Source organism: Leptonychotes weddellii, chromosome 7 (assembly GCF_054177405.1).
Source record: "Leptonychotes weddellii isolate Sample4059 chromosome 7, ASM5417740v2, whole genome shotgun sequence".
Taxonomy (NCBI): domain Eukaryota; kingdom Metazoa; phylum Chordata; class Mammalia; order Carnivora; family Phocidae; genus Leptonychotes; species Leptonychotes weddellii.
In genome coordinates this window covers 93,560,392-93,575,310 of record NC_138375.1, presented here as the reverse complement: position 1 = coordinate 93,575,310, position 14,919 = coordinate 93,560,392, and the positions used below count along the sequence as shown (strand labels likewise).

General features: G+C 37.6%; 1 protein-coding gene across 1 annotated transcript in view; it reads left to right on the top strand.

Annotated features, from left to right (window-relative positions):
• The window catches only part of CENPH (centromere protein H), an 18,521-nt gene extending 4,553 nt beyond the window's left edge, over nt 1-13,968 (top strand). The window contains exons 2-4 of the mRNA XM_081826779.1: nt 6,814-6,869; nt 13,431-13,479; nt 13,875-13,968. Of these exons, the coding sequence (XP_081682905.1) occupies nt 6,814-6,869; nt 13,431-13,479; nt 13,875-13,953 (184 nt within the window). The 3' untranslated portion in view covers nt 13,954-13,968. The remainder of the gene's footprint in view (nt 1-6,813; nt 6,870-13,430; nt 13,480-13,874) is intronic.
• The last annotated feature ends 951 nt before the right edge of the window (nt 13,969-14,919 follow it).

The following is a 14,919-nucleotide window of genomic DNA, read 5'->3' as shown; positions in this document are numbered from 1 at the left end:
ACCCCCAGCCTGTTTTTCAGAGTCCATCGTCTCTCATGGTTCGTCCACCCCTCCGATTTCCCCCGCTTCATTCTTCCCCTCCCGCTGCCTTCTTCTTCTTCTTTTTTTTTTCTTAACATATATTGCATTATTTGTTTCAGAGGTACAGATCTGAGATTCAACAGTCTTGCACAATTCACAGCACTTACCAGAGCACATACCCTCCCCAGTGTCTATCACCCAGTCACTCCATCCCTCCCACCCCACCCCCCACTCCAACAACGCTCAGTTTGTTTCCTGCGATTAAGAATTCCTCATATCAGTGAGATCATATGATACATGTCTTTCTCTGTTTGACTTATTTCACCATTTTGAGTTTAGTTTTATGTATGTTGTTAGAAAGTAGTCCAATTTCATTCTTCTACATGTGGCTGTTCAGTTTTCCCAGCACCATTTATTGAAAAGACTGTCTCTTCCTCATTGTATATTCTTGCTTCCTTTATCATAGATTAATTGACCATATAAATGTGTGTTTCTGGGGTCTCTATTCTGTTCCATTAATCCATTTGTCTGTTTTTGTGCCAGTACCATACTGTTTTGATCTCTACAACTTTGTAGTATATCTTGAAATATGGAATTGTGATAGTTCCAGGTTCATTCTTCATTCTCAGGATTGCTTTGGCTATTTGGGATCTTCTGTGGTTCCATAAAAGTTTTATTTTATTTTATTATTTATTTATTTTTTTTTTAAAAAGATTTTATTTATTCATTTGAGAGAGAGAATGGGAGAGAGAGCACGAGAGGGGGGAGGGTCAGAGGGAGAAGCAGACTCCCTGCTGAGCAGGTAGCCCAATGCGGGACTCGATCCCGGGACTCCAGGATCATGACCTGAGCCGAAGACAGTCACCCAACCAACTGAGCCACCCAGGCGCCCAAATTTTATTTTATTTTAAAATTTTATTTATTTGAGAGAGAGAGGGAGCGTGAGAGAGTACAAGTGGGGAGGGAAGAGGGAGACAGGGAGCGGGAGAAGCCGACTCCCCGCTGAGCACAGAGCCCGAAGCAGGGCTCCATCCCAGGACTCTGGGATCATGACCTGAGCCGAGGGCAGATGCTTAACTAACTGAGCCACCCAGGCACCGCCCCCCCATACAAATATTAGTATTGATTGTTGTAGTTTAGTGAAAAATGATGTTGGTATTTTGGTAGGGATTGCTTTGAAACCATAAATTGCTTTGGGTAATACGGACATTTTGGCAATATTCTTTTAATCCATGAACATGCAATATCTTTCCATTTGTTAGTGTCATCTTCAGTTTCTTTCATCAGTATTTTATAGTTTTCAGAGTACAGGTTTTTCACCTCTTTGGTCAAGTTTATTCCTAGGTATTTTATTGTTTTTGGTGCAATTATAAATGGTGTTGTTTTAAAATTTCTCTGTGACTTTGTTGTTAGTATATAGAAATGCTACTGATTTCTGTGTTTTCTGTATACTGCCACTTTACTGAATTCATTTATTCTAGTATGTTTTTTGGTTGAGTCTTCAGGATTTTCTGCATATAGTATCATGCTGTCTGCAAATAGTGACCATTTAACTTCCCTACCAAAATGGATGCCTCTTTTTTCTTTTTCTTGTCTGATTGCTGTGGAGAGGACTTTCAGTACTATGTTGAATAAAAGTGGTGAGGGTGGGGGTGCCTGGGTGGCTCAGTTGGTTAAGCATTCAACCCTTGGTTTGGGCTCAGGTCATGATCTCAGGGTCATGAGATTGAGTCTTGCGTCAGCTCCACACTGGGTCCAGAATCTGCTTGAGATTCTCTCTCCCTCTCCATCTGCCGCTCCAGCTCATTCTTGTTCTCTCTCTCTCTCAAATTAATGAATTAATTTTTAAAAAGGTGGTGAGAATGGACATCCTTGTCTTGTTACTGAACTTAGAGGGAAAGCTCTCAGTTTTTCACCATTGAGTGTGATGTTAGCTGTGGGTTTTTTGTAGAAGGCCTTTATTATGTTGAGGTATATTCTCTCTAACCCCATTTTGTTGAGAGTTTTTATTGTGAATGAATGTTGAATCTTTTTAAATGCTTTTTTTGCTTCTATTGAGATGATCATATGATTTTTGTCTTTTGTTTTGTAGATGTGGTATATGACGTTGATTGATTCACAAATATTGAATTACCCTTGCATCCCTAGAATAAATCCCATCTGATCATGGTGAATGATTTTTTTAATGTGTTGTATACAGTTTGCCAATATTTTGTTGAGGATTTTTGCATCTATATTCACCAGGGATATATTGGCCTGTAATTTTCTTTTTTTGTTGTGTCTTTGTCTGGTTTTGGCATCTGGGTAGTGCTGGCCTCGTAGAATGTATTTGGAAGTTTTCCTTTCTCTTCTGGGGTTTTTTTTTTTTTTTTTTTTTTGACTACTTTGAGAATAGGTATTAACTCTTCTTTAAATGTCTGGTAGAATTCATCTGTGAATCCATCTGGTCCTGGAACTTTTGGTAGTTTTTTTTTTTTTAGATTTATTTATTTATTTGAGAAAGAGAGAGAGCATGAGTGGGAGGGGCAGAGGGAGAGAGGATCTCAAGCTGACTCCACGCTGAGAGCAGAGCCTGACATGGGGCTTGATCTCACAACCCTGAGATCAGGACTGGAGCTGGAACCAAGAGTTGGACACTTAACCAACTCACAACCCAGGCATCCCTTTTTGGTAGTTTTTTGATTACCAGTTCAATTTTATTATTGTAATTGGTCTATTAAGACTTTTTTATTTCTTCCTGGTTCAGTTTTGTAAGATTGTGTGTTTTGAGGAATTAGCTATTTCTGTTAGGTTGTCCAGTTTATTGGTATATGATTTTTCATAGTATGCTCTTATAATCCTTTGTATTTCTTGATGTCAGTTGTTACTTCTCTTGATTCTGATTTTATTTATTTGGGTCCTTTCTCTTTTTTTCTTGATGAGTCTGGCTACGGGTTTATCAATTTTGTTTATCTTTTCAAAGAACCAGTTCTTGTTTCACTGATATTTTTTCCTTTTTTTTCTTTTTTCAGTCTGTATGTCATTTATTTCTGCTTTGATCTGTATTACATCCTTTATTCACCTTGGATTTTGTTATTCTTTTTGTAGTTCCTTTTAGGTGTAAGTTTAGATTGTTTGATTTTTTTCTTGCTTCTTCAGGTAGGTCTGTATTGCTCTATACTTCCCTCTTGGAACTGCTTTTGCTGTATCCCAAAGATTTTGGACCATTGTGTTTTCATTTTCATTTGTCTCCATGTATTTTTTTATTCCTTTTATTTTTAATTTTAATATATTTTTTAAAGATTTTATTTATTTATTTGAGAGAGAGAGTAAGAGAGAGAGAGCACAAGCAGAGGGAGAAGCAGACTCCCCGCTGAGCAGAGCCCAGTGCGGGTCTTGATCCTGGGACTCAGGGATCATGACCTAAGCTGAAGGCAGACACTTAGCTGACTGAGCCACCCAGGCGCCCCGTTTTTTCATTTCTTCTTTGATTGCTTCATTGACCCATTGGCTGTTTAGTATCATGTTGTTTAATGTCTGTGTGTTTGTATTTTTTCCAGTTTTTTTTCTTAAAAAAAAATTTTTTTTAAGATTTTATTTATTTATTTAATTGACAGAGAGAGAGAGAGACAGTGAGAGAGGGAACACAAGCAGGAGAAGTGGGAGAGGGAGAAGCCGGCTTCCTGCCAAGAGGGGAGCCCAATGCGGGGCTTGATCCCAGGATGCTGGGATCATGACCTGAGCCGAAGGTAGTCGCTTAACCAAGTGAGCCACCCAAGCGCCCCTCCAGTTTTTTTTTTTTCTTGTGATTTGTTTCTAGTTTCATACCATTGTAGTTAAAAAAAAAAATTCATATGATTTGACTCTTCTTAAATTTATTGAGACTTGTTTTATGACCTAATATGTGATCTATTATGGAGTGTGTTACCCATGCACTTGAAAAAGAATGTTTATTCTCTTGTTTTTGGATGGAATGTTCTGTGTATGTTGTTATGTCCATCTAGTCCAATGTGTCTTTCAAAGACGTTTCCTTATTGATTTTCTGTCAGGATGATCTATCCACTGATGTAAGTGTATTGTTAAAGTCCCCCTACTATTATTATATTAGCATCAGTTTCTCTCATTTTGTCTGTTAACAGTGGCTTTATGTATTTAGGTGCTCCAGTGTTGGGTGCATAGATAATTACAATTGTTATATTCTCTTGTTGGATTATTACTTTCTCATTATGTAATGCCTTTCTTTGTCTCTTGTTATAGTCTTTATTTTAAAGTCTCTTTTGTCTGATATAAGTATTGCTACCTAGCTTCTTTTTTTGGTGGGGGGGCTTCCATTTTCATGGTGAATGTTTTTCCATCCCTTCACTTTCAGTCTGTATGTGTCTTTATGTCTGAGGTGAGTCTATTGTAGGCAGCATATAGATGGGTCTTGTTTTTTTATCCATTCTGTTATTCTGTGTCTTTTGATAGGAGTATTTAGGCCATTTACATTTAAAGTAATTATTGATAAGTGTGTACCTAGTGCCATTTTTAAAATTTATTTTCTGGTTGTGTTACTTAGTTCTATGAAACACCTTTCTTGCTCTCTTTCTTTTTCTCTTGCTCTCTTTCTTTGTGACCGGTGAATATAGTGTTTTGTTTGGCTTCTTTCTATTTTTTATGTATCTCCCATAGGTTTTCGGTTTGTGGTTACCATGAGGTTCATATATAATATCCAAATGAGTAACAGTCCATATTACCTTTCCGGTCATCTAAGCTCAAACACTTTCTAAAAAAGCAAAGCAAAAACAGTAAAAGAAAAAATCTTTTCCCCCTTCTCTTCCCTTTTTACTGACTTCTCCACAGTTTACTTTTATAACACTGGTTTAGCGGTATTAACTTCTTTATCTTTTATTTGTCTAGGAAACTCTCTCCTCAAATATGAATACCTTGCAGGTACTTGGTTATAGTTTTTCCTTTCAGCACTTTGAATATATAATGCCACTCCTTTCTGGCCTGCAAAGTTTTTTTGTTTTGTTTTGTTTTTTTCTTGTGAGTAAAGCAACAGAAGTTTATTAAGCAAGGATACAAAAAAAGCTCACAGGAGTGAGAGGGGTCCCAATAGGGTTGCCCTGACCTGCAAAGTTTCTGCTGAAAAATGAGCTGATAGCTTCATGTTTTCCCTTGTAGGTACTTTTTGTTTTTCTCTTGCTGCTTTTAAAATCTGTCTTTATTTTTATTTTTAACCTTTGACATTTTAATTATTGTGTGCCATGGTCTGGAGCTCCTTGGGTTCATCTGGTTTGGAACTCTCTGTGCTTCTTGGACTTGGAGATCTATTTCCTTCCCTAGGTTAGGAAAGTTTTCACTTATTTCTTCACATAACTTTTCTACACCTTTCTCTTCTTCTTCTTCTAGAATTCCAGTAATGTAAATGTTTGCTTGATATTGTCCAAAAGATTTCTTAATCTATTTACATTTTTGGAACTTTTTTTCTCTTTGTGCTCTTCTGCTTGTATGCTTTCCATTACCCTCTCTTCTAGATCACTGATATATCCTTCTGATCCTTTAATCTGCTGTTGATTTCCTACAGTATGTTTTTTTTCAGTTATTGTGTTCTTCAGCTCTGATTGGTTTCTTTTAATATCTTCTGTCTTGTTATTGAAGGTATCACTGAATTTGTCCACTCTTTTCTTCAGCCCAGTGAGTATCTTTATGACCATTACTTTATTTTTTGTTTTTTAAAGATTTTATTTATTTATTTTATTTATTTGAGAGAGATAGTGACAGAGATAGCGAGAGATCACAGTCAGGGAGGAGAGGGAGAAGCAGGCTCCTGCTGAGCAGGGAGCCTGACGTGGGGCTTGATCCCAGGACCCTGACATCATGACCTGAGCCGAAGGCAGACGCTTAACTGAGCCACCCAGGTGCCATTTTGACCATTACTTTAAATTCTTTTTCGGGCTTATTGTTTATTCCTGTTTCATTTAGTTCTTTTTCTGAGGGTTTTTTTTTTGGAGCATATTCCTCTGTCTCCCCCTTTTTTTTTTTTTTTTAAAGATTTTATTTATTTATTCATGAGAGACAGAGAGGCAGAGGGAGAAGCAGGCTCCCAAGGAGCAGGGAGCCCGATGCGGGACTCGATCCCAGGACCCCGGGATCATGACCTGAGCCGAAGGCAGACGCTTAACCATCTGAGCCACCCAGGCACCCTCTGTCTCCCCATTTTGCTTGAGTTTTTGTGTTTGTTTCTATAGAAAGGTAAAGAGCTACTTCTCCTAAACTTGAAGGGGTGATCTTGTGTATGGTGTCCTCTGTGCAGACTGTTTGTGGTTGGTGACTTTAGCTGGCTGACTGGAGCTGTGGCTGTATATGCTAGTTACTCTTTTAAACTGTGGCATGTCTCCATCTCTCTTCCTGTTCTCTTTTTGCTCTATCTTTGGTTATTCAGTAGCTGTTCAGTCAGCCCTTAGTTTTTAAGGAGGAATTGTTCAATTAATAGATGTAATTTGGTGTGTTCCATGGAGGAGGACATAGTTTTTTCTACAACCCCATCTTCAACTAGAACTCTCTTTACACCCACTTTAAATAAATCAGGCCAAACTAGAAGACTTATTGCCGAGTTTACTTACATTCATTTTATTGCATAAACTTCTGAAAAAGGTGAGTTGGTAATGAGTCAAACCTCTATAAATATATGACTTTCTGGGGCACCTGGCTGGCTCAGTCAGCAGAGCATGCAACTCTTGATCTCGGGGTTTTGAGTTTGAGCCCCATGTTGGTGGTAGAGTTTACTTAATTTATAAAAAAGACTTTCTCTTTTCTTTATGCTTTCAGGCTGAGAGCACAGACAAAACAACAACTCTTGGAATATAAATCAGTAGTTGATGCAAGTAAGTATTTTCATTTTCAAGTAAGATTTGAGCTTGGTGATGAACAGTATTCTAGAGAAAAGAAAATCAACTTTACAAAAAGTTATTTATTTAGGGAATGGGAGTGTCAGCATAATGTGGTACTGTACTATATAAGAAGGCAAAAAACACAATTGCCCTGTCCCTCAGGAACTTGTTAGGAATTCAGGAAACAGATTAACAAAACTAAATAATAATGCAAGAAGTTAAGTTCTGTTGATCAGAGAATTGGGAAATTTCTGTGGGAAGGAATCATAGAACTTGATCATGAACAACTTGAAGATTAAATTAGTGGATCAGATGATTGTTAAGCAAGTAATCTAAGATCTATACTCTGAGAAACAGTGGAAGATAGGAATGAGAGACAGAAGGGAGATCAGCTGAAAGATATGAATGATAATTTCAATTTTAAACGCTGAAAAAATTTACACTTTTTTAAAAGATTTTATTTTTTTTTGAGCATCACCTGGGTGGCTCAGTTGGTTAAACATCTGCCTTCAGCTCGTGTCATGATCTCAGGGTCCTGGGACCAAGCCCCATGTCAGGCTCCCTTCTCAGCGGGAGTCTGCTTCTCCCTCTCCTCCCCACTCGTGCTTTCTCTCACTATCTCTGTCTGTCTCTCAAATAAATGAATAAAATCTTAAAAAAAAAAAAAGATTTGGGACACCTGGGTGGCTCAGTCGGTTAAGCGTCTGCCTTCAGCTTGGGTCATGATCCCAGGGTCCTGGGATTGAGCCCTGAGTCAGGCTCCTTGCTCAGTGGGGATTTTGCCTTTCCCTCTGCTCCTCCCCCAGCTCATGCTCTCTCTCTCGCTCCCTCTTTCTCTCAAATAAATAAATAATCTTTAAAAAAAAGATTTTATTTATTAGAGAGAGAGACAGAATCCACAAGCAGGGGGAGGGGTAGGGGCAGAGGGAGAGGGACAAGCAGACTCCCCACTGAGCAAGGAGCCTGATGCAGGGCTCAATCCAGGACCCTGGGATCATAACCCGAGCTGAAGGCAGATGCTTAACGGACTGAGCCACCTAGTCACCCCTGAAAAAATGTAAATTTATCTTTTAAAATCTAGACGTCTTGAGCAAGAGAGTACTAAAATAATAGTTTAGCTCTCCTAAAGTAGTAACCATTATTACAACCTAATTTGTAAGCCTTTGGATTACAAAGATAGGTTTTGGTGAGTCTTTCTTTCTCTGTCAAATAGGCTTAAAGAATAATACCAAGTAATACTTTAGGTTGAATCAAGAATTGTGGAAAACCTGAGGGGCCACAGAGGTGACTTAGTCACTTCACCTGAATACATGTTTAACTTAGGAACTTTTCAGACTCTGCTCAGATTCTTTTATAAGGCCATAGATCCAAAGGCAGTTCTAGTATGTTGTCCATCTGATAGTCCAGGCTTTCTAAAGTCTTTTTATGCAAAACAACAACAACAAAAAAAATAGGACTATGAAATGGGCCCCCTGGCTGCTTTTCTGCTTGGTATAACTAGTAATTTTTTTTTTTTTAAAGATTTTGTTTATTTATTCATGAGAGACAGAGAGAGAGGCAGAGGGAGAAGCAGGCTCCCTGCTGAGCAAGGAGCCCGATGCGGGACTCGATCCCAGGACCCTGGGATCATGACCTGAGCCGAAGGCAGACACTTAACTAACTGAGCCACTCAGGCACCCCATAACTAGTAATTTTTGCAACTGGGATATGAAACAGGTCTTCTTGCCTCCAAAGCCATGACCTTCCCTTATATCAATAATGTTACCATCAAAAATGATCAATATGGGGGCGCCTGGGTAGCTCAGTCAGTTGAGCCTCTGCCTTTGGCTCAGGTCATGATCCCAGGGCCCTGGGATCAAGCCCCACATCGGGCTCCCTGCTCCACGGGGAGCCTGCTTCTCCCTCTCCCTTTGCCCCTCCTCCTGCTTGTGTTCTCTCTTTCTTTCTCAAATAAATTAAAACTAAAAAAAAAAAAAAAAAATTACCGGTAAGTCATTTTCCTTCCCCTGGAGGCATTAATGATCTCCTCATTTCTGAAGCCCATGCTCCTTGTATTAAACTAGTGATGTTTAATAAAGGTAGGATATGGCTAAATTCTTTTGCTGCCATGAGAGCCCACGTAATAAAAAAAGATAATGTATCTTCTTAGAGGACAGGCTGTAGGGGGAAAGCTATTCAGAATTTGGGCCATTGAGAAATTATCTCTGTGTATTCCTGCATTCATTCAAATCATTTTTAAGTATTCAATATGTCCCCACTAGGGACATCTAACTAGGCATGGAGACATAGTGTTGAAGAAGCAGAATTTGCCCTAGTAGAGCTTAAATTCTGTGTAGCAAAACAGGTAAGGAAAGAAACATTGCAAGATAACTATGAAGTATGGTTAAGTGTGATGAAGGAAATAATGGTGTCATAAGGAGGGACTACTCTAGATACTGTGATCAAAGATGGTGTCTTCGAGAAGATGACATGAGAGTAAAGTCCAAGTGTTAAGAAGTAGTCCAGCTTCTCAATAGAGTCCTTGTTTTCCGTCTATATATAATTTTTCTTTTAAGGGATTATGACTTCTAAACACTTGAGTAGGCTTAATAGTGCACACTGTAGAGTTTCTACAACTAAAGGAGATCACAGCTTTAGGGCAGGAAGTGAGGTTGTAATCTTTGAAAAAATATTTATCTAAAATTAATTATTTTACCATTAAAAGAATGTGTTACTTTATTGCTTGAAGGATTTTTTTAACAGTAAGTACATCCATTTTCAGCGTATGGTTTGTTGAGTTTTGACAAATATATATATATCAGTGTAACCACCACCACAGTCAAGATAGAATATTTCTGTTATACCTCCCCTATTCTACTTCACAGTCAGTCCCTATACTTACCCGAGCACCCACCATTATAGATTTGCCTTCTAGAGTTGGGCTGTCCAGTGCTGTAGCCATTAGCCACATGTGGCCTTGTAAAGTTAAATTAATTAAAATTATATTTAAAATTCAGTTCTTTAGTTGCACTAGTTACATATCAAATGCTCAGTAGCCACATGTGTCTAGTGACTACCCTTTTGGACAGCAGAGATATTAAACATTTCTACCATTACAAATTTCTCTTGGACAGGATTGTTCTACAGTGTGATGTAAACAGCATTATATGATATGTATTTATGTGTGTGTATCTGACAACTTTCTTTTAATGGAGATTTCATTCATATAACATAAAATTCATTTTAAAACGTGCAGTTAGGTAGGTTTTAGTATATTCACAATATTGTGTAATCATTACCAATATCCAATTCCAGAACATTTTCATCACCCTAAAGAGAAACCCAGTACCTGATAGTAGTCACTCCCAATATGTATGGCTGCTTTTGCACAGCATAATTTTATGATTCATCCATGTTGTTTGTTTCAGTAAATTTTTCTCTTTTATTGTAGAGTATATTTCATGATGACTCTACCAAATTTTGTTTATCCATTCACCTGTTGATGGCCATTTGAATTGTTTGCAGTTTTTTCCCATTATGAATAAAGCTGCTATGGACATTTGTCATTTCTACCTGTCTTTCTGTAGACACTTCTTTTCAGTTCTTTTGGTTAAATACCTAAAAGTGAGATTGTGTGCTCACGTGGTAACCATGTTTAACTTTTTTTTTTTTTTAAATATCATGCCCAGTGTGGAGCCCAATGCAGGGCTTGAACTCACAACCCTGAGATCAAGACCTGAGTTGAAATCAACAGTCGGATGCCCAACCGACTGAGCCACCCAGGTACCTCTATATGTTTAACATTTTAAGAAACTGCCAGACATCTAAAATGTTTACACCAGGGTGCCTGGGTGGCTCAGTCAGTTAAGCATCTGCCTCGTTCAGGTCATGATCTCGAAATCCTGGGATTGAGCCCCACATCCGGCTCCCTGCTCGGCAGAGAGTCTGCTTCTCCCTTTCCTTCTGCTCCTCCCCCCTGGCTTGTGCGCATTTTCTTTCTCTCTCTCTGTCTCAAATAAATGAATAATCTTTAAAAAAAAAATGAGAAAAATGATTATACCATTCTGGTACATTCTTCCTAGAAGCATGAGATTTCTATTTACTCAGCATCGTCTTTAAAATTTGATACTGTTGACTGGAGTTTAAAGCCTGTCAGCGGGTGTAGCTTTGCTCCCCCAAACCTCCCCATCGTCTCTGGTCCGTGCTCCCGGCTTGTGGTTTCCCCGTGGCCCAAGGTGGGTGAGCTTAGGGCAAGGGCGCTACGCTGTCAGGGACCGGCGGAGCCTTGGTTGTCGCTGCCTGATGTGAAAGGAAAGGCTCCTGCGCCCGTCCGTGTTCCACAGCGTCCTGCGAGTCCGGCACCGGCCAGCTCGAGGCTTTCTCGAACGCCAGTGGAGTGGCCAGCATTGTTCTAAGGCCCCCGATTCGGCGGTGAACGAAGCAAGTTTCCTCCCCTCCGAAGGAAAAATGCCCTTTCGTCTTGTGTCCCCTTGTAATTGCAGCTCCAGGTTCCTCCTACCGTAGGTAACAGAGGTTCTTCCAAGAATGGGCTGTGTTGGTGGCTGCAACATCCTCACCTCCCATCAACTGTTAAGGCTTTTTCTTTTTAATTAAAAAGCAGAAAAGTAACATAAAAAAATAAAAATAAATAAAATTTGATACTATCAGTCTTACTAAATTTTAGCCATTGTAATAAGTTTGTAGTGGTATCTCATGTGGTTTTAGTGTACATTTCCCTGATAACTAATGATGTTGAGTATCTTTTCATGTGGTTATTGGCAATTAATATATCTACATTTATGAAGTAGATCTGTAAATCTACTTTTATGAAGTGTTAAAATCTTTGCCTATTTTTTTAATTGGATTGTTATTCTTACTGAATTTGAATTCTTTTTATAAATTTAGTTATTCTTTTCAGGTGTCTATATATAGGTTACAGGTATATATATAGATGTTAAGTATATATCTATAGATATGTAGGTATCTGTGTATTTACTTATATATTCAGCAGGTATTTTCTCCCAGTTTGTTGCTTGCCTTTGTTTTTTGTTGTTTTGTTTTTTTTAAGATCTTTTTATTTTTAAGTAATCGTTACATCCAACATGGGGCTCAAAGTCACCACCCTGATAACGAGTTGTATGCTCTACTGACAGAGCCAGCCAGGTGCCCAACTTGCCTTTGTTTTTTAACTATCTTTTGAGGAACTGAAGGCATTAATATGAAGAAGTGATTTTTATCAGGTTTTTTTCTTTTGTGGTGTATGCTTTTAAGTCCTAAGAAGTCTGTGACCACTCCAAGGTCACAGAGATTTTCTCCTTTGTTTTGTTCTACAAGGTTTACGGTTTTAGGTTTAACCTGCAGTTCTGTGATCCTTTTTGAGTTAATTTTTGTGTATGGTGTGAGCTAAAGATCAAGGTTCATTTTTTCCCTCTATGGAAATCTAATTTTTCTAGCACTGTGTGTTCGAAAGACTTTCCTTTCTCCATTGTATATGTGTGGGTCTATTTCTGGGCTTTTTGCTCTGTTCCCTTGAGGTATTTGTCTATGCTTACAATAGTGCCACACTATCTTGATTACTGTAGCTTTATAGTAAATCTTGATATCAACTCTTGTAAGTCTTCCAGTATTGTTCTTCTTTATCAAAATTGTTTTGACTGTTCTGGGTCCTTTGTGTTTTTATATGCATTTTAAAATCAGCCTGTCAGTTTCTACAGAAAAAAAAAAGTCTTAGAATTTTGATTGGGATTTGATTGGGATCTATAGATCAATATGGGGGAAATTGTTGTATTAGCCATATTGATTCTTCTAATACCTATAGATGATATATCTTTTCAGTATTTGAACATATTCAGTGTAGAGGTCATATGCATATCTTGTTAAATTTATCCTTAAGTAGTTCATGTTTTTGAAAGAAACTGTATATTGTAATTTTACCTTTTAATTTCCAATTGTTTTTTCTTTTTTCTTAAATTTATTTATTTCTGTGAGAGAGAGAGAGAGAATGCAAGCGCATGAATGGGGGTGGTGCAGAGGGAGAAGCAGACTCCCCACTGAGCAGGTTGCCCTATGTGGAACTTGATCCCACGACTCTGGGATCATGACCTGAGCCGAAGGCAGACACTTAACAGACTGAGCCACCCAGGCACCCCCGACTGTTTTTTTTCTAACATATAGACATACAGGTGATCTTTTTGACATTGCTCATGTTAATATTTTACTCCTTTTTTATTTTCCATTATTCTCAAACTGCTCTGTCTAGTATGGTAGCCACTAGCTCCATGTGACAATTGAAAACTTGAAATGTGGTTAGTCTTTGAGAGGGAGTATAAATGAAAAATACAGAAGAAAAGATTATAAAATATTTCATTAGTAGTTTTAGATTAATTACATGTTGAAATGATAATATTTTAGACCTATTGGGTTAAAATAAGTTATACTGAAATATTTTCACTTGCTTTATAATATGGAAACTAAAAATTAAAAATTAAATTTTTGGTTTGCATTTGTGGCTTATATTTCTGTTGGACCACACTCTTCTAAAACTGTTACTAACTTCAAAAAATTATTTATTTGTAGATGAAGAAAAAACTCCAGAACAAATCATGCAAGATAAGCAAATTGAAGCGTATGTCATATTTTAAATTTTGTGTTTTTTACTAAGATTTGATATAATTACCCATCTTACACCATTATCTTCGTTTTCCTTTTCTTTATTTTTCCAAGTAATTTTTCATGTATGTACTGAGAAGTTGTTGATACGGGAGATGGACTTAACATGTACCTGAGTGATCACATTAGCACTTTTGGCATTTCCCTTCACCAGATAATTAGTTGAATATCTCGGAGGCATCGGTTTACCAAATCTATAAATGCATCAGTGTGGGGAGCCTATAGAATAATTTTATGTAGATAGGGTCATTTTACTTTTTTCAAAGGTTTACTTTATATGTTTTTTGATATTCAGTGAATTTTTTTGATATTGATATTGCTGAAATTTTTTTGTTCATGCTTCTTTGATAGTAAAATTGAAGACCTGGAAAATGAAATTGAAGATGTGAAAATTGCTTTTGAAATAAAAAAGCTTGCATTAGACAGGTAATTTTTACAATCTAGGTATAAGCATTGTGAACTGAATGAAAAATGGGTATGTTTTGAGGTGGAGGGAATATTTTAATTAGTCTAAATGATTAATCAAGTGATATGATCATTAGATAATGGTTACACAGATTTTGAGTTCTGAGAGAAAAGTTATGTCATTCATTAATACCTTCATTTGAAGTAGTTACATAAGATTGACTTAATAAGAAAATATCAAGGAAATAGAAGGGTGAGCTTAAATCCCATCCAGTGTTTCAAAGGATTACATGGATTCGATTACTACAGTAACTATTAATCAAGTAAAAGAATTGTCATCAAGTTTAAATATATCTATATGTATATATTTTTATTTTTTTAATTTTATTTTATTATGTTAATCACCATACATTACATCATTAGTTTTTGATGTAGTGTTCCATGATTCATTGTTTGCGTATAACACCCAGTGCTCCATTCAATATGTGCCCTCTTTAATACCCATCACCAGGCTAACCCATCCCGCCACCCCCTCCCCTCTAAAACCCTCAGTTTGTTTCTCAGAGTCCATAGTCTCTCATGGTTCGTCTCCCCCTCCGATTTCGCCCCTTTCATTTTTCCCTTCCTACTATCTTCTTTTTTTTTTTTAACGTATAATGTATTATTTGTTTCAGAGGTACAGGTCTGTGATTCATCAGTCTTAACACAATTCACAGTGCTCACCATAGCACATACCCTCCCCAATGTCTATCACCCAGCCACCCCATCCCTCCCACCCCCCACCACTCCAGCAACCCTCAGTTTGTTTCCTGATTTTTAAAGATTTTGTTTTTAAGTAAAACACCAATATGGAGCTTGAACTCAGAACCCAAACTCACAACCCTGAGATCAAGAGTCTCATGCTCTACTGATTGAGCCAGCCAGGTGCCCCTAAATATATTTTTAATATAGGTTTTGCATCCGTATTTTAAAATTCATTGAGCAAATATTT